Source organism: Rissa tridactyla, chromosome 14 (assembly GCF_028500815.1).
Source record: "Rissa tridactyla isolate bRisTri1 chromosome 14, bRisTri1.patW.cur.20221130, whole genome shotgun sequence".
Classification (NCBI taxonomy): Eukaryota; Metazoa; Chordata; class Aves; order Charadriiformes; family Laridae; genus Rissa; species Rissa tridactyla.
The window spans coordinates 10,634,275-10,654,631 of NC_071479.1; the positions used below are offsets into that span (position 1 = coordinate 10,634,275).

Sequence of the window (20,357 nt, forward strand, 5' to 3'; positions counted from 1 at the left end):
CCCTGCATTGACCTCAACAACATCTGGACAGGTATTTTCACCTACATATGCTTTTTTCCCTTCAGTTTAGATCAGCACTCATGACAAGGTGGGCCCCAAGGCAACGTTTTTTAAGGATTCTGGTATCGCGGAATCTGTGCGTATGTCCACATCCGTGCAGAAAAGCCCGCATCTGAAAACGCAAATTTGATGTTTCCAGCTACAAACCAGTGACTGTTCACAGACATGATTTTATTCAACCCAGCACTCTTTCAAAGAGCAAAGAAAGAGCATCCAAGCGTGTTTCTCAGCCTGATATTTAGGAGGGTGCCTTTACATTTCAATTCTCGAAGAAGAATAGTTAATACATTAAGTGCACCCATACCTCTCGTAGTTAAAAATCCAAAGTGAAATGTTAACACTTCACCTGGTGAAATCTATCCTAGGACAGCTTAAAAAAATCCTAAAGCACAGTTATTTACAGCAAGGCAAAAGATGAGGCACTACAAAGGAAAACAAACTAAAAGAAATACTTAATTAAATTCACGGATCAGCGCTGAAGTATTCGGTCAACCTAAAGCCCTGTCAGCAACAGAGATGGTATCAAAGGTCTCACAGAGTACTATGGGATGCTCCACTTGAACAGACATATATCGACACTGAGAAACAGAGACCAAATTATGAAGTTCCCAAATAATAAAATAATGCTTACGCGGCTATAGAAATGTTAGCTGCCGACATGGGGCTGACTTCGGCCACTTCCTTGGCCTTTTGCAGAGCGAGCTTTTGATTGGTGGCTTCCTCCATCTCCTCCTCATCCTGGTGCAGAAAATCAAGAGAAATCAGAGCATGCATCATGTAACGGCAATAGCCAGAGCATGAGTCATACGCGACTGTCACCACCGTGCTGCGAGAACAGTGGAAACTCATTGAAGTAAGGCAGAATTTCACAAGCCCTTGCAAGGACTCGCGGGTAGGGTCTTGGTGCCAACAACAGCTGGTCAGGATGAGAAATGCAAGGCTTGGTCAAGTGCTTAGTGCATTTTTACCACAATTCCGTCTCCCTTGCAAAGTTTTCTTACCTCTCTTGGGTCTCCTCTTATCACTTAGCATTCAGGTAGGAGATTACAGCAGGGCAGGGAGAGACCTGACCATAAGTGTGACATTTCTGGGGGGAAACGAGCCCAGAGGTCAGACCTGCATGTGTAAACACACTCTAAACCCTACATCCTACTTAAATGCATGACACAGACTCCTAAATCCTTCATGACTTCTTCCCAGTGTGGCTTTTCTGAAACAAGTCCAATAAGCAACACTGGATTTGACTGGTCCTGCTCGCATCAGTTATACCCCAGATATTTCCACTTCTTCAAGTTGAATCACCGCGGACATACAGGGTGAAAAGAGAAAGGAGGAGCCCTCTTAAAGCGGTGTCAAACAGAGATCAGAAAGACGGTTACGTTCATGCTTTCTGCATACCCCCCAGATCGCGTGGATTTTTAACTTCTGTTGGCGTTGCAGGTTCCCGCAGAGCATAACCGTGATTTATTTCCTCCTCCTTGGTGTAATGACAAGAGAACTACTGCTCAACTTCGAACTAGAGGATCTTCAGCAATGAGATGAGGGCAAAAGGTAAAGAAACAGCCCGGTTCATTTTCAGTGGTCATCTAGGTTAAACGTCCTTTGAGCTTTCTAGCCAGTCAATTTAGACAGTAAAATCCTGGCAGGATAAACATGGACCCTCTGATGGCAACGTCGGCATCACACGTCCTGAGGGAACAACCACAAGTCAGGCTGAGAGCAGTCACAGGCTCCTCTGTCAAACCTTATGAAATGGCACAGGTCTACCTCTGCTCTTCGACAGCAATGCTGTGAAACGGTTATGCTTAAAATAATAAGAGGGGACAGTAAGACATCTAACTTGGAAATAGGAAGTCATACAGATTTATCCATCCCGAATACCATATGCATAAAGAGTTCCTTGCTCTGACTTTGCTGTTATTTGTTTAAGCTGAAATCATTGCGGAACTGTTTTCCTTTTCTCCTTTAGACGGAAAAAGGAAATGACGTAAAATTAATAAAAAAAAAAATTGCTACCATTAAAGTTTCCATTGATTATTTTTTTTCCTTTCCAAATATTAGCAAATCTATAAGAAGTAAATTCTTCACCGTAGCGAATGAAGAACCTGAGACAGGCCGTGGAAAAAAAGAAAGCCCCGCTGAAAGATGATACGAAGTCAATATTTCTCAACTGCGAACTTCCAGTAAACTCATCAATGGTTTGGAAGCTTGTTGTGAATCAAGGATATCTGCAGAACATGGATCTTTTGAGGAGTAAGGCCCCCAAATAAGAAGGCTTTTAAGGTTTTCCTTTCATTCTGCAGCTATCGTCAAGGTGTTTCTTCTCTTGAGGACTCTCTCTAGCAAGGTTAAAATCACACACATTCAAAGGCTCTTGATTTTCCTTTCTGTGCACCTAAAGCACCAGGTGCAGTTTTTACCATCTCTCTAAAATTTGTAGCTTCAACTACATTCTCTCTGGAGCATCAGTAATTCTGCCGGATTCGATATCTCAAAGTAACAGCAGAAAAGAGCCATTGTCGTTATGAAGGCAGCCATCCCTAACTCAGAACACGCTCGCTCTTGAGCGGATGACTGCTTAATCATATCTCTGCAGCTCATTCCACCCAGAGATTGCAGATCATTACAAAAAAATTAATTTTTTTAAAAAATTAATTAATTTTTTGCCTGATCCCTGCACTGCCAGGTCTCACTGGGGCACAGGCTCATCGTCTTCTGCTCGAAGAAACCAGCTCTGAGCTGCGATGGTGACATCCATCCATCCCTCCCTGCCTTCCTCCCTCCCGCCTCCCACCAACAGCCCAGACACCATCATTATATTGGGACAAGTGCATGTAAAGGCCCTGCCGATAATGACGTCTCTCTTTTTAGGTTTCCTTTCTGTTTTTCTAGAGTTCCTCCCCTTTTTCTTTCAATCGTATTTCTCGATCTCAACCAAAATGCCAGTTGCCAAACTGAAATCCAGGCTGAGAATAGCAAGAAATGCTTTAACCTTGAAAGGCTGTACCAGAAAGCCGTAGGCAAGTTGAAGAAAATCTAGAAAAAGCAGGGAAAGCAATTAAAAAGTTTGAAAACTGGGTTCTGAGCGAGGATTAAAAGAGCTAAGTACATCTATGTTGGACAAACAAGTTCTCCAGGATCTAAAATATTACATAAACCTTGAAGACAGATTAGCCCATATTTCAGGAAAAATTCCAAATCTTCGTTTAAACCACACAGTTTATCACATGGTAAAACCCACCTTTGGTGCTGCCCATAAGGACGGGCACAGCTAACGCTGGCTGTTCTTTATTAAGTTCACCCAACTAAAGCCCTCCCTGTTGGGAAGGAGGAGGGGTCTTCACGGCTGTTCGACTTTGGTTTTTGCCGCTCATTTCAGTCCCTTATTTCTGGGGATTTCTCGACTTTTTTTAAGTATGTTTTTATATATTCCTATGTAAAATTCACACATTACTCCTATCCCACCTTTCCCAGGGGTTGCTGGCAGCGCAGAGAGATCAGAGAACACACTTTGTGCTTTAGGATAACAAAGGGTCACTTACGGGGGTGTTACATGCCAATTTAACGAGGATGAAGAACGAACTGCTGCATGGCACCGGAGACATTAGGGGATGGTCCGCGGAGAGAAGATTTTAAAAGCAAATATTGGGGGCAATTTTAGATTCCACTTCGAATAAATGAACAGGAAAAAAAAAACAACCCTGCCATAGAAGGTGGGCAACCCAAAGAGATCCAGGACACTTCTGAGAAATCACTAATCATGAAGTTGGCAGAGTTTAAGTCAGCGGTAAGGGAAAGCCAGCCCAGGAAGAGGAGAGAGACCTGGGGAGAGAGAGGCAAAGGCTGGAGAACAGATTCTTTGTATATTCAAAGCAAAAAAGGCGAGTCTTTTTTTTTTTTCCTCCACCAAAAATGAGTCATTCCAACATACTGGCGAGTTTTGTAACAGACATCGGATGATCGAGCTTCAGTTAAATATAGTTACAGTTCTCATAACTTCTGTTACAGGTCACAAGGCCCAGCTAAGGCTACCAAGAAATGTTCAAATGCCATGATAAAAGATGTCCAAATTAGCGTCCAGAAGTGGAGATGCTGGTTGAGATGTTTCAGTCCTGAAGGGCAGCTGGAAAGCTTTTTGTCTTTTCAAAACAGAGGCAGTTGCAAACTGCTTACTGTTTTCCCCCGTTATACGTAGCACTGATCTCCATTCGTTTTCCAGCGTAAATGTCAAGGAAGTCTCCTGAGATCAACTGACTCCTGAGTAACTTAATTATATCTCCGGGCCATTTTGGGTTTTGCATGATCATATTTACTTAGCAATAAATCCCTCATTCTCCAGGTATGCTGGATAATTGAATTACTTTTATCTTTTTCCCTCTTCTTTTGAAAGCCGTAGTGATTTGGGGGGAGGATCATAAATAAAACTAAAGCAAAAAAAAGAGTTTCTCAAGAAGCTTTACGATTTGGCAATGCTGCTGAATCCATCAATATTTAATTATACTTTATAAACACCAACAAAGGCAGGTTTCTAACCATCTCAGCCAGCTGCTAAAATATTCACAAGAAAGCACTAAAAGGATTAAGAAAGAAGTAGGATGAGCTTCATTATCCAAGAATTATGCTGGGCTTGATCCTCTCTCTCTCAGCATGTGCAAGGGATGCCCGTAAATCAGGCTGGGAGGAGGGAAGCCCCCAGGCTGGAGGTTTTGATGGGCTTCAGAAAGAACAGAAACAGCTGAGCTGATACAAGGGAAAAACTTCCCCGAAAAAAAAGAAAAAAGACAACCGAGAGCCATGAAACAGAGCCCTGAGCTGCACAATAAGAGAGGAAGGATGCAGAACATGGTCTCGGAGACACAGAAACATTTATTATACACCTGAGAGCCACCAGCCTTCTTGTAGCGTCTGTGCTGGGTATCGGCTGTCAGGAAACCTGGAAGTTGAAGCCAGTCACGCAGCTCCCCAGCAAAGGGGAGCTGGGAAAAACAACCTCAGCTGAAACAAAGACACGGATTTTAACTGGGAACGGGTGGCTGCTTTGGTCTTCGGCAGCTGGAGTGAGGTAGGAAACTCCTAGAAATCTCTGTGTCCCTGAACTATGGAGTTGTGTCGTGCATCCATGAATTACTGCACCTTTCTTCAAACTCTAAAAGAGAAAACATCCTCGCGTGCTGCTGCGTAAGCACGTGGCTAGTGACCCTCTTGCCCTGTAAGGAGCATATAAGCTAAAGCTTGTAAAATACAACTGCTAAGGTGGCCACACGGTGCTTCTTTTGCCACTAGCAGGTCACCGTGACTGGCGGCGGCGGCAACAGCACAGCGATGGGCCGTGCGTGGCTTTATCCACCGGGTGAGAACAAGCTAGAAATGGGCAAACAAAAGCTAACGTTGCCTCATAAATACAACCGAGTGTGCTACAATGAGAAATCAAGAGTGTGTAATCACACAAATACGAACTGCAGCACTTGCAATCCTCCCTGCGCAACACTGAGGCTGGAAGTTTTTCTCCATGGGGAACGCTCCAGTATAAATCTGCGCATACGGTAAAGTCACATCGGTGCCATTTCCCTCTCTTGCCAGGACCTGGCTTTCTGCCTGCGCTTGGGCTGGTGCCTCCAACTTCTCTTGCACCTGGTAAGAGGCAGGAAGATTATAACATCTTCACTAAGTATTCACAACGGCCTGGAGTTGTTTTCCAGGGAGTTGATTGGAGACCGTTAATTCTTTGATTCATCCCGAAACTCAGCAAAGGTACGAAACATCAGTGCGAGACAGCAAAAGCAGCAATACAACACCTGCTTTTCTCCATCTCGAAGCTTCAAGTCAGCCAAAACCCGTTAATTGCTTCGCCTCTGCTCTTGAAAACGGCAAATGCTGCGAATGCCTCTGCACCTCCGCGCAGTGGCGAGATGAGCAATGCCCACTGCCCGCTCCCTGATAAAATGGGACTAAAGAACATGACACGTCTCCCTGGAACAAGCCTGAAATTAAACAAACCTGAACAAGAATAAACCTCTGGGTCCCTCCCTGCAATGCAAACTGGTAACGAGAGATACCGCGTGAGGGGGCTCTAGAGGAAACCGCGGGGTGTCTGGGAGGGTCAGTAACTTGTGCTTTACATCCATCAGCTGGGGTCTAAGTTTGAAGAAACAGAAATCTCGTACGTACCTTGGTCAGCTCTTGGGCATTGGCCAGATTGTCAACAGCGATAGCCAAGAAGACGTTCAGGAGCGTATCTTTTGGGGAGCAGCTAAGGAAAAAAATCTTCACATAGCCCATACAGTAAACTGTTGCCCTCCTGCTGCCACCACCCCTCTTCCCCCACTTACAAATCATCGGTATATTATGGGTTGACCCCTTGCATCGCTGCTTTGTCTTCATTTCTACCTCCCACTTCTGCTGGGAGCCAGCTCTGCCATGCAACAGGGGCTGGACACCCATTTCTCCCTTCCCCGGCACACCTCCCTGCTGAGGACCCACACGCGGGCTGAGCAGATGGGCTTTACAACGCTCTGGGTGCAACCAGCACGGGACCACGTGGTGGTCCTGCAGACACAGAGGGCCCTGGGTTTTCAGTCCAGAAAATCCACACCTACACTCCTGCCCATACGCACACACAGAGGATTTTGCTTTCATTTTTTTCCCCTCTTGTTTAAAAGGGCAACCGCTACAACTCCTGGAAATCAGTCATTTTAAAGCCAACATTTGCATAATATATACAAGGGCATTGGATACCACGAAGACGTTAATCTTAGGTCACTGCTGCGTTACATACTGGTGGGAGGAAACTATCATGACTTATCACACCGAAGTCGCTATGTCCATTAGACCGCCGCGGACATCCTCTGTCCCGAACGCCGCAGCCCCACACAGAGCCCCGCGACAGCAGAGCCCGTTAGCAGGACGCCCAGCCCGAGCTAATGAGATCTGCCGGGAAACGGGCTGTTAGTCCAGGCCAAATTGCATCTAGCCCAGCTAAACAACCACCAGTGCCCACGCCAGCCTGGGTCTCTGCAGAGCACTGAATTATGTCACGGAGACATAACATTTCCCCGTAATTATCTATTCATATTTTATTTTCATTTTTCCACTTAATGATTCCAGCTATTACTTGGCCCTTCATATATTTCATTGTTGTTATTCCAGCTACGCGTCTGCAAAACAGCCCCAAAACAATTGTAAATCAGATACCTTTGCGTATGAAAGGAGAGCAAGCAAAGCAAAACCAAGTCTCAGCTACTCTCAAGGAAGAAAATGCATTTTGCTCTTGCACACTACCTGGGGACAGGAGCGTCACTCACTTCATCGCTGCGTAAAGCTACAGTTGCTCCTCTAAATATGAACGTACATGAGAGAGAAGTTGCTCTCATGAGTATTTACCCTCTGGAGATTCACAAAGGGTTTAACAGCAATGTGCTGCTACTGCCTTTGTATTACACTGGCCCTGACAGAGCCGAAAACTGCATCGAGCTCTGGAGCCCCCAGTGCAAGAAGGACACGGAGCTGTTGGAGCGGGGCCAGAGGAGGCCCCGGAGATGCTGGGAGGGCTGGAGCCCCTTTGCTGTGAGGACAGGCTGAGAGAGCTGGGGGGGTTCAGCCTGGAGAAGAGAAGGCTCCGGGGAGACCTTCGAGCCCCTTCCAGTCCCTAAAGGGGCTCCACAAAAGCTGGGGAGGGACTCCGGATCAGGGAGTGTAATGACACGATGAGGGCGGATGGTTTCAAACTGAAAAAGGGTAGATTTAGATGAGATCTGAGGAAGAAATTCTTTGCTCTGAGGGTGGTGAGCCCCTGGCCCAGGTTGCCCAGAGAAGCTGTGGCTGCCCCATCCCTGGAGGGGTTCAAGGCCAGGTTGGACGGGGCTTGGAGCAACCTGGGCTGGTGGGAGGTGTCCCTGCCCAGGGCAGGGGAGTGGAACCAAATGATCTCTAAGGTCCCTTCCAACTCTAACCATTCTATGGTATAGAGCCTGGGACCAGCTGCAGGTTCCCCATAAGCTGAGTGAAATGCCTGTAGCAGTTTCAAGAAACTAATCCAGTTATTTTCTGCTGGATGAATGTCCCTGGTTTGGCCTGGGAGTTGGAAGCACTGCCCAAAGCAATGCTGCAGCGAAGGCAGGACCGAGGGACAAGGGCGACATGCTGGGGGCAATCGCTCCAGTGAGGGGAGGAGAGGTGAGGTGTCAGCCCCCAGGGTGCTGGCGAACCTGCACCGAGATTTTGGGAATCCGTGGCCTCTCTGTGCCCCTCTGATTGCTTTCCATTTCTCAGAAGGATGCCAGAAGGAGACATCTCAGGTGTCTCTATAAACAGAGGAGCCAGGAGGGGTGCAAGGCTGATTCACCGGCTGCAGTCGTCTCTGCCGAACAGGAGCGTGCCCAGCAATCCTCCTGCTCCCACGGGCTCTGGCCAGCCTGGCTGCAGAGCCACTGCCCCATGTTGGCATGGCACCAGGAGACTTCCCAGGGCAGCCAGGGACCAAAGTTGGCCCAAACAAGCAGCTCAAAGCCTCTTTGCTTTCCCTCTCAAGAGCTTTTACCAAGCATAATTCAGCCAAGGCTTCAGAACCAGACGTTCATGTCTGTAATTCCCATTAAGACGAGTGTCTCCAGAGCCTGAACGCCTATCAAAACTGGAGCCGCTGCTTGTGGCAGCGGAAAGCAGGAGCTGGATTTAATCTCTTAGGATGCATCTGCATCCTGACGGATGGGACACACAGCCCTGGGGTTTCTCCAGGCAAAGGCCAGGTCATCCATCAGACTTTCTCCATTTCATGTAACGCGGGATGGAGGGTTTTGTCATGTGAAGATGATTCCTCTGGGACAGACAGAGGTTTGACATACGATGCCCATCACTTGCTGTTTCTTTCCTCTCCAGCAGGCCAGCGAGGAGCACGGGGTGGGAGCACCCAGTGAGCCCGGCAGACAAAGAACAAGAAAAAGGTTAAGATGATGCCGAAATGATCGCCTCCCTCCCACGCTGGAGTCAGAGCTCAATCAGCTCTTCATTTGCAAAGATGCTAATTTCCCCATTTCCTTTTAACTGAGGGTTGGCAAGAGGGGGCTCTTGCTTGAAGGCAGGAGGTGCAGGCAGGGAGGCAGGGGGTGCGGGCAGGGAGTGGCAGGGGCACCGCTGCCCGTGGCACCGCTGGGGTTTCTTCCTCTGGGATGCTTCCAACACATTGGAAATGCTTCCAAGCCTCCCTGCTCTGGGAACGTATGTCTCAGTAATAAAACTCTCTTCCTACCCCTGCCTCCTACACACAGACGCTGAAAACGTCTCATGTAACATAATCAACCGCTGGAAATATAATTAATTTTTTTATATTTTTTTTTTTTTAAACAGATCAGGCTGGTTTGATGCGTCTCCAAGTGATGCAGTCTGGCAGACTTGGGTGTTTCTGCCCCCCCCCCCCAAAAAAAAAGGTCCCTCAGCCCTTTCTGCAGAGCTTGGGGTTTCCCAAATATCCCCCGAATGCCAGCCTCGGTGCAGGCTGTGCACCCTGGGCGGACGCGGGGACCTCGCTGGCCAGCTGGGCCAGCGGCTGGTGCCCAGTACAGCTCTCCTGCTCCGGGCAAGGGCGAGGGCAGCACCCTCCAGGCATTCACTGCTTTTCATTTCAGGCTCCTCTGCTGTTTTTCATGGGGTTTTTTCCCTTTTCTTTTCCTCCCCCCTCAACAGATGCATCAATTTATCAATTAACTGGATAACAATGAATACAGACATGGTGTAATTTCCTAGAAAATGGGCCAAATCCTGCTGTCACTCTAATCATACTACTTTCATTAAACCATTTCAGACGCAGAGGTCTGGCTCCACACAGACTCTCTGGAACTGGGAACGTAACGCGAGAGACTTCCGACTTACAAAAACAGTTTCTGGATCTTTTCCTTGCAATAGTCCCTTGAAAAAGTATCATAGAATCATAGAACCTTCATGGTTGGAAAGGACCTTTGAGATCATCGTGTCCAAGCATACACACACCAAAAAAAAACCCCCTACAATCGCTGTCACCAGAGCATGCCCTGAAGTGCCACATCTAGACGTTTCTTAAACACCTCTAGGGATGGTGACTCAACCCCCTCCCTGGGCAGGCTGTTCCAGTGCCCGACCACTCTTTCAGTAAAGTAATTCTTCCTCATATCTAACCTAAACCTCCCCTGCCGCAGCTTCAGACCATTTCCTCTGGTCCTGTCCTTATTCACCTGGGAGAAGAGGCCAACACCCACCTCTCTACACCCTCCTTTCAGGGAGTCGTAGAGGGCAATGAGGTCTCCCCTCAGCCTCCTCTTCTCCAAGCTAAACATGCCCAGAGTAAATGGATGCAAAGAAACAACTGAGCTGCAGTGGGAAGCAGGGGAAGCCGGCACCCGCCCGCCTTTCTTCTTCATGAAAAAGAACGATCGCAATGCCCCGAGCAGCTCTGGGAGAAGAAAGGGGTCCCTCATGTTGAAAAAGAGCGGGTTTTGCAAGCTGACCCAAAATCGCCCATGCCAATTCTCTGACAAGATCGGATCCCGTCTGCCTAAACTCTTAGAAATGGACTCACCCGATGCCAATGTTCAAAAAGTGAAAATAAACCCCCTCCCGGCAGAGGAACCAAAGTGCCTTTTGCTGATGAGCATCCACAAGGGCTTGGACTGATTCCAGTGGCAGAAGCATAAGAAAATAAAAATGAGAAGTCCCACTCAAGAAATTCAGCCGTGGTGGATGTGGGGGGGGGGGGCTGGTAGCAAATCCACACTTGCCATAAAGCCACTTGCATTAAAAAAATACATTTTTAAAGCCTTTTGGAGGGAATTCTGTAAGGGAGAGAGAGGACATCTTTGTGAAGACCCAAGTTAGAGCAGAAAAGACAGTTCGCATTAATCTAATCTATAATTAAGCTAATGGACAACTTGGACCACTCTCTATAGGGTGTCCCCGTGGTGTCTGGGGGGCTGTGGGGTCTCCTTGGGCAGGTGAAGCCCAGGCTCAGACACGTCCCGCACCCTGGGCGCTCTCCTGTCCTTAACATCTCCGGGGCACTGCAGCATCATTGACATTAATGACTATCTTACTTACCGCAAAAAACGCAGGACTGGTCTTTTCTGGTAAACTTAAATTTATTTCCAGACGTTCCTGGTTATGTTTTGACAGTTAATGATAACTTAAGTCCCTGGTAAGTCAGACAGTTCGGCTCTCCCTCAGAGATAAATGGCTGCCTGCCGCTTGCTCCCAGCATCGAAACCGTAGCTGGGGAAAAGCAGGGGTAGCACTGACCCCACTGAAACACCGTTTGAAATATCAGTGCAATTCCCATGGAAAACAGGCAAGGAAATGATTTAACCCCTCCTCCTCCACCACACACCCCAGCCTCAGCTCTCCCCTCCTGCCCACGCTGCTTAAAGGCAAACAGGACTGTGGGTGATTCAGAAGGTCAGAGAGGAAAAAAATAAGAGGGGAGATTTAGATGAGATCTGAGGAAGAAATTCTTGGCTGTGAGGGCGGTGAGCCCCTGGCCCAGGTTGCCCAGAGAAGCTGTGGCTGCCCCATCCCTGGAGGGGTTCAAGGCCAGGTTGGACGGGGCTTGGAGCAACCTGGGCTGGTGGGAGGTGTCCCTGCCCAGGGCAGGGGGTGGCACTGGGTGGGCTTTAAGGTCCCTTCCAACTCTAACCATTCTATGATGCCATAAGGCTCTAATAAGCTCTCCGTGAAAGCAGCTGATGTTCTCAGACTAAGTTTTTGAGAGACAATCTGGGCCAGATTTGTCAGATTTTGTTCTCCAACAGGGATGTAAATCTCCATAGAAATTAGGAGATTTCCCTCAGGTTTATAACTCTGATCACTAGAAGCTGGTGAAAGAGTCTTCTAGGACACTTTAAAAGGGTTTATGAGTTTTGTTACTCTCTGTCAGCCAGCTCTCCCTTCTCTCTGTACTTTGTGCTCACAGAAACTCGCCTGCAGCAAGCTCATCCCCATCCGCAGGACTCATGGAGAGTTAAGGAATCACACCTGACATATCCTCCTCGCTAAATGCCCAGAGGGTGCCCCGGGGAGCGCTCGGGTACGCTGAAGATGTGTCACCAGCATGCCACCGCGGGCAAAGGGACGAGAGAGGCACTGGGGATGGACCCAGGTCAGCAGCCAGGAAAGCCACCTCCTGGATCTCCTCGGGAGCAGGCCAGGGAAGGGAAAGCCAGAGAGCTGCTCTCTGCCAGGACTCAACATCAACTGGAGAGAGTGTGGGTAAGGTTTCGAGTCACCGCTCGGCCAGGGCAAGCAGAGGCAAATACCGAATTGATGGCAGTGGCAATAGGTGAACCAGGTCCTTATTCCCTCCTCTTCACCATCCCCTGCGCTTTCCCTTTTAATGAAAACTAAAGGACGAGGGAGAAGCTCCCTCTGAATTAAAGATGCAAGACGGGAATTTATATCCTGTTCCTAAAAAATGCTGTATCTTAGCTGCTCTAAGGTTAAAAGTCTCTCTCTCAGCTCTGCTGTCAAGCCTGATTATAGCTTAATCTCATTTTCAAAAGCCAAGCCCTGAGGATTTAGAGAACTCCCTCCCTCCCAGCTCTCCATTGACCCAGTTTTCCAAAGCTGTGTGTTTCTGGGAGGGGGCACGCTGCCCGCCACGAGGGGGGTGTCTGAGCAGAGCTGCCGAGCCAGCCCCGGCATCGCGGCTGCTCTGGCTCTGACAACGCCCGTTAACGGGATAAATCCCACAGAGACGCCCTTGCGTGACAAGCAGAGCGCGCACTCTGTCTGCTCCGCTGTTCCCCGTCTCGGTTCCTCGTGCTAATGGGGAGATTTCAGGCAGAGCAGAGAGACGGAGCCCTGCCACACGCTCCATGGGCGCTGGCGTTTCATCTCTTGTCATCTTGACCACCATGTAACACCAACTCTACATCTTTAGCACAAGTATTGCCCCCCACGTGCCTTCCCTTTCTCCTAGGTACCCAGCCAACGCTGCCAGCCCAAACGGGACTCCAAGGAAAAGACAAACACTGGGACCATAACCAACAAGAAGGTTCACACTGCTGGGAAAGCCCCCAGAGAGCTCTCAAGAAGAGCGGCAACGCTCAGCGTTATTATCCCTCTTTTACAGAACAAACAAACCTGCCTCGTATGTGCGACACTTTTTAAGTTGCTGTTTTTCAGGATGCTGCGTTTGACTCCCCACAGCTTGTTGCTGCGGCCAGCAAACATCTCGCACCAACCGTTTTTCGTACCTGATTAACGTGGGCAATGCCACGCAACTTCAGCCCGTCGGTAGCCTCCATGGGGAAGCGGGGACATCACAACTACTGCGCTCTGCTGGCTCTCCTAATCACACCCAGCCGCGAGATCGGAGAAGCTCTTTGCTCATTTCTGTAGAAAATACAGCCTCCCTTTCCAAATCCCATCTCCACATGCCTGCTATGTTCTTGCCTCCTCAGAGCTCTCTGGGGACATAACACACATCAGAGTGCTGCTGGTTGCCCAGCAGACACCCCGGGACACGCTGGGGGGACACAAGCTCCCAGTTTCCCGTTGCTCTCAAGAGATTTTCACGACTAAGGAGAGCAGAACATCTTCAGAGACTTCACGCATCCAGTCTTGCAACATGACTGAATACTCCCAGAGATCTAAACCCACGACATGGACTTAAGTTTTAAGCAGCATGTGGAGACAAGACGATTTCAAGCATTTGGAACAGCTGGTTAAGACAAAGGCACCAAGAGACCGGAGCCCGATCCATGCACCAAACCAATTTCAACTCCCCCTTCCCCTGACCTGACACAAACTACCTGTGAAGACATTGAAGGTACAGAGGTCCTGCTCTGTCTTGACTTCAATGTTTTTTCCCACAACATAAATTAACTCATAATAGGACATTCTTAAGGTAAAACATGAAAATTAAAATGAATGAAGACTATGGTCACATTGCCATCAGAAAAGTGACACCAACATGGACAACTTACCTGCGCCTCGTACCCCAGGTGCTGTAAGGAGTAAAGTTATATCAATAATTTGAGTTTAAAAACTGTAAGTGAGGGTGTAAGAATTTAAACAAAGCTTTAAACAAATTTCTAGCACCCCAGGAAGGGTGCGTGGGACGCTGTGCCACTAACACAAGGCAATGCGTAAGGATACAGTTACCAAACAGCGTCAGGACGATGAAGTAAATGGAGGAGAACATCCCCGAGCGGACGCCGCCCTGCGACTCTATCCCGTGGTACATCACCGCATTCCAGTCTTCCCCCGTCAGGATCTGCACAGCGAAATTCAAGAGAGAAGAAGAGAGGGTGACTCAAAGGTAAGACAAGGTCGGTGAGGTCTGGGGGAGGGAGGCTGGTCTCTGGGGGGAACATGGATGAGCACGTCAGCGTGGCAGATCGCAGCGTTGGACACCAACCCCCCGGCCCTGGATGGTCTCACCCCAGGCTGGATGCAGCTCCCTCCTCTGGCACGGGCTGAGGAGGAGGGAGGACCACTGACGAGGGAGGGCCATTGCCCCATTCCTGCCCTTTCTTGCTTGCGTGCCTGCTGCCCACCTCTGACCGCCAGCTCTTGTGCAGGCAGAGGCAGGAAAATCCACGTTTCAACACTTCACCCCCATCAAAATTTCCCTTCCCTCTCCATTTTTTAAGTCACGCAGAGACACCAGGTTTCAACAGCTTCACCCATGGCATGTCCCACCCCAGACAACTCCAACCAGTGCCCCAAGTGCGACCTCTGTCAGAGTCAACTCCTTTCTTTCACTTCCTACAGAAAGGGTCTGCTCAGCGTCCCCCCACCCCACACACACGGCTCACAGCGGGGGACTGCGTAACAGGAGGAGAAACTCCTGCAACCCCCTTCCACTATTCCTCTCTTCCTGGGGGTTGCAGACAGCTTTGCTGCAGCTAGGGCACGCGTGAATGTTTCTCCAGATGCCAGCACCACCACTGCAAGGTTTCCCAAGGAGCTGCACCACAGAATCACAGACTGGCTGGGGCTGGCAGGGACCTCTGGAGATAACCCAGTCCCACCCCCGGCCAGAGCAGGGTCACCCAGAGCAGGGGGCACAGGAACGCGTCCAGGCGGGTTTGGAATGTCTCCAGAGACGGAGACTCCCCCACCTCTCTGGGCAGCCTGTGCCAGGGCTCTGCCACCCTCACAGCAAAGAAGTTCCTCCTCATGTTGAGGCGGAACTTCCCGTGTCCCAATTTGTGCCCGTTACCCCTTGTCCTGTCCCTGGGCACCACTGAAAAGAGCCTGGCCCCATCCTCCTGCCACCCGCCCTTTAGCTATTGCTGAGCATTGATGAGATCCCCTCTCGGTCTGCTCTTCTCCAGGCTGAACAGCCCCAGGGCTCTCAGCCTTTCCTCAGCAAAGAGATGCTCCAGTACCTTGAGGAACGACAACTGGTTCTTCTCCAGGTTTCGGGCTTGCCAAGGCCAGAAGGATCCTCAGCCACCCAGATGGCCACAAACCACAAAAAAAGCCCTAAGGAGCAGCAATAACCAAAGGCGTATGAGTGAGGACAGACGAGAGCAGCTCGAAGGGGACTCTGTTTCTCCTGCATCCTCGTAGAGAGGTAAGCACGACCCCAGCCTGGCTCTGCAGAGCCGTCCTGGCTGCGGGCTCTGCGTGCTGACCTAGGGCTAATTAGCAAGCACATGAAAAATAGAAAAACTCATCATAAGAAGTGAAAACACCAAAGACTCAAATAAGCTTTGTCATCCTAGAGGCTAATTTTGTACCAGTCTGAATTACCTGCCGTTCCTGTTCTTCACCAGCGAGCGTAACACAGCAGCGTTTTGGGCAGATCAGAACTTCGTCCGCCTGCCACGGCAGAGTCGAACGATGGTTACTTTTAATACATTAAAACATGCCCACTGGGATGTGAAGCCCAAATTCCTTAAATAGGAAGCTGTCTTTGTGTTTAATAGAAGGAAAAAGCCAAAAAAGCCTAAAGCATGATGCGTGTTGTAGTAATCAAGTCCCATGTGCATAGAGTGGGCTCAAAATGATTGCGAATTCCAGACTAGTCATCAGCTGCTGATAGAGAGAAAACGTCTTGCTGCAGGGTCGGTGCTGATGACAGCAGTAGGCTAAAGGCACGTATAGACACACAAGGACATAGAGAGCATGCACAAACTTGTTTCCTAAATGCAGAATCTGGTCTCAAATAATTCCGAGTCCGGAATTCAGAGCCCAAGCCTAACCCACACCGCTGGAGTTACAGCGGATTCACACCAGGCCATATGAACCAGGGCCCTGGGCTTTCCACTCTGGCACTCAATTATGCAAAGCACTCCTCCCAAACTTGCATTCACATCATTGCCATGGATTCACAGTTGTTCCTGCTTTCTGGGAATAACCACCAAGTGGTTTCTGTTCACACAAACATTCCATGGAAAGGGAAACCAGTGGGAACGCTTCAATGCCCTGCAGAAGACCAAGAGTAGCAGGTATCACAGATTACAGGCTGCACGTAAACAAGCCCAGCAGGTCGGGGCGTGGGTTCGAAAATCCAACTGGATTATGTTGTAAGTGGAACAAAAACTTAAAGGAACAAAAAAAAAAGAAGTTTTATGGAACTTTTACAGCGAGACAAATAGTCTGAACTAAGCAGCCCGCCTGGGCAGGGCTGAGGATGCTCTCTGAGGCCCTGGCAGGAGGACAGACACCTTGACCCCATGTCCTTCCCACTGTCTGCACGGTCACCCATCAGCTGGAAGAATTACTTCAGCAATTAGGTAGAGGCCCTCAAGGAGCAGAGCACACGCAGTAAAAAGTCTTTCTGCTCTATAAAGTCTCTGTTTAGGGATGCTACAAGAACTAAGGACGGCATTGTGGAGGGAGGAGCGCAAGCAACGAAGACTTTGGAGTAAGGTGAAGATCAAGCATTTTGTTTTTCCCGGGGCCCAAAACTGCTTTTGGCTGCCCTAAATGACCGTTTTGTTCGGGGCACCTCAGCATTTAATACTTCATGATGAAGAGCCATCAGATGATGGAATAAAAACAGCTGCCAGGAGCTGTTATGAAACCTTAATGGCCTAATGAGCACATTAATGGTGGGAGACGCTCAGCTGCGCAGGAACAGCACTGCACCGTTCCAAAGGGCTGTCCTGAAAGCGAGACGCTTGCCCGAAGGAGGGCCTCAGTAAATGCCAAGTCACATCAGCTCAGTGTCATATCTCGCAGGCAGGTCAGCGAGGGCAGCCAGGGCACTGGGCCATCAACCCGACCCCAGCCAACCCCAAACAGCCAGAGCACTGGGACATCAACCCGACCCCAACCAACCCGACCAACCCCAAACAGCCAGGGCACTGGGACATCAACCTGACCCCAACCAACCCCAAACAGCCAGACCACTGGGACATCAACCTGCCCCCAGCCAACCCAAACCAGCCAGAGCACTGGGACATCAACCTGACCCCAACCAACCCAACCAACCCCAAACAGCCAGACCACTGGGACATCAACCTGACCCCAACCAACCCAACCAACCCCAAACAGCCAGACCACTGGGACATCAACCCGACCCCAACCAACCCAACCAACCCCAAACAGCCAGACCACTGGGACATCAACCCGACATCAAAATGGACCCCAAGCCTCAGCAGGGACCCAGCAGCAGAGCTGAGCTTTGGTCCCGTCCTGCCACCGTGACCCCTCATCTCCTCCAGTGGTCGCCCGTGCTCTGCTTCTTGGCAGCGTGTACTTATGTACATAGCAGCTCTCGGGGAGCAGAGCACGTATAGCTAAGACAGGCCTTTCTGCTTTATAGGCTTATGGGTGCTGTACACATTTCCAGCTGGAATAGGGAGAACGCAACTAGTTATTTTTCATGTGTATATAGATACATATCTATGAAAATAAAATATTTTTTTCATATGTATATATATATGAAATATCTTTATATATATGAAAAAAAATAGAGAGAGAGAGTTTGTGTTTGTATTTTGTATATATATGGCTTGACATTTGGCTCACAAAGACTTTCTTGGGGGCCAGGAGCTGGAGAAAAATGCGTGATGCTCTTCACAGGGCATTTAGGGAGAGCGGGGCTCACTTGCGCCCAACGCTGAGCTCAGCCAGACAAAACACATCCTGGGAGCCGCATGGCAGAGGACAGTGACCCAGCCAGGTCTGCTGAAATAAAATGGGCTAAAGGCAAGCAGCGGAAGACTTTAAGACTGTTTCTCAAACAAAGAATCTCCAGAGGGGTTAGGGATGGATGGGGTGTATCTGGCTTTATTATATTTGTTCAACACATGGAATGCATTCCCTGAACGATGCTGCTCCGCTCATCAGAGCGGCAGCCAAACCAACGTGCTGGCTTGCCCGAGCTTATGGAAGATGAGGGTAGAAGAGAACCCAAAGCCCATATTGAAGATACAGTGACACGGTATTTGCAGTTCGGGGGAGGAGCGGGGGTGGACCGGGAGCAGAAGTTATCGAACTGCCTTTACAAGGCTGCACCGAGTTAATTCGGTGCTGATGGTTTGTGCTGGTTTTAATTTGTAGCTCTGAGGTTCTAGACAAATGTCATAAAGCCAGCAGTGTTTTCCTTCATCCCACAGCCGCTCCGTTACAGGGGTGTTTGTCTCAGGAACAGAAAGGAAATATTTCAGCTCAGTATTCTCAAGAGACAGCCACTGCCCATCGCAAAGCAAAATAACATCAAAATTTCCACGTGCTCACATTCGGAGCCTGACTCGGGTTCAGTTCCAGCTCTGTGGCAATGCCTTTATCTTCCTTTAAGCCTTTTTTTTGATGAGTACTAAAATACTATGCAAATATTAATCTACCCTGATTTGCAATATCCTGCCAGGTAAGTACTACCGAAGCCGCTTCCCATCTGGAGAGAAGCAATACCCATATGAAGCTGCTTATGTAGAGGTCACAGGACACACTTTCATAGAGTCACAGAATGGTTTGGGTTGGAAGGGACCTTAAAGATCACTCAGTGCCACCCCCTGCCCCGGGCAGGGACCTCCCACCAGCCCAGGTTGCTCCAAGCCCCGTCCAACCTGGCCTTGAACCCCTCCAGGGATGGGGCAGACACAGCTTCTCTGGGCAACCTGGGCCAGGGGCTCACCACCCTCACAGCAAAGAATTTCTTCCTCAGATCTCATCTAAATCTCCCCTCTTTCAGCTTGAAACCGTTACCCCATGTCCTATCATTACACTCCCAGTGTAGTTACAAGGTAACTCACACTTTTCTTTTAGACTCTTTTTCTGTTTTAATCCCAAAATGGCCATCAACTCTTTTTTCTTCTTATTATTATTATTATTTTTCACCCTTTTTGGGACACGACACTGAAATACATAAGCCAAGCCTTGCTGAGATCTACAGAAGTTTGGATTCAGGGTCAAATCTCAGCTGGAGCCCACATCAAGACTTTGTGTAGGACAAGGCTATAAATGCGGGACAGTCTCACGGACCTGTGAGCGTCACCCGCACGCGGAGCAGGGTACAGCATCCCCAGCTCTACCCAAACACCTGAAATGAGTGTTTTAAAAGAAGGCACGCAGAGAACAGCTGCAAAATGAGACTCTTAAATCTGAGCATCGCGTCTGCCAGAACTGGGACTTCTCCCCCACCATCACACGAACTTGCCCAAGGCTGATGCCTGCTTCTGCGCTCCCCTGTTGACTGTAATTCTTATCCAGCATTATCTTATCTGGAGCTATTACCGTGCGAAATGCTACATTATCTCCTTACTGCCCGGAGCTAGCTCAGGCCTCTCTCCTCATTAAATTACGGCAACCACAGAAGAAAGTGAAACAGGTCAACCACTCGCCAACTGGGGTTGCAGACAGGAGGATTTATGCAGCGGGGCACACGCGAGTGCTGCCATTGCAGTGTGTGACCCCGGGCAGAGGCTGCAGAAGACGCCAAGAGCCCGGGCACACACAGACTTTAAGCTCGCCACAGAAATGTCTATTTTATCAATATTTTCTTTCCTAGGAAAAAAAAAAGAAAATCATTTGTTCTAGTTTTCTTGAATCCCATAGCATTGATTTTTAATGATGTATTGATTGGTCAGTGTGGCAAAACACATGAGAAAGAAAAATTTCCTCTTTCCAAAATTACACAGATTTTTGGGGACCTCTTTCCCCCCCACACAAGCAGAAAGAGATGCCCAGGAATTTATTTTCTAATGCTCATCCAGGACAAGGTGTGGTTTTACCTGGAATACCGTGAGGATGGCGGCAGGGAAGGTATCGAAATTCGTGGTTGGTGTTTCATCTTGGAAATTGAACCTAGAGAGAAGTAAGAAAGGAAAACAAGAGCAGGAAGGGAGCAGTAGCTCTCACGCAGTCTCTGTAACCCCAGG

At 49.0% G+C, this 20,357-nt stretch overlaps 1 protein-coding gene across 1 annotated transcript in view; it reads right to left on the bottom strand.

The window, feature by feature from the left end:
• Nucleotides 1-20,357, bottom strand: part of CACNA1B (calcium voltage-gated channel subunit alpha1 B) — a 309,084-nt gene that overhangs the window by 100,546 nt on the left and 188,181 nt on the right. Inside the window, exons 16-19 of the mRNA XM_054220395.1 lie at nt 20,211-20,283; nt 14,176-14,293; nt 6,229-6,296; nt 692-798 (exon numbers count right to left, since the gene is read on the bottom strand). Of these exons, the coding sequence (XP_054076370.1) occupies nt 692-798; nt 6,229-6,296; nt 14,176-14,293; nt 20,211-20,283 (366 nt within the window). The remainder of the gene's footprint in view (nt 1-691; nt 799-6,228; nt 6,297-14,175; nt 14,294-20,210; nt 20,284-20,357) is intronic.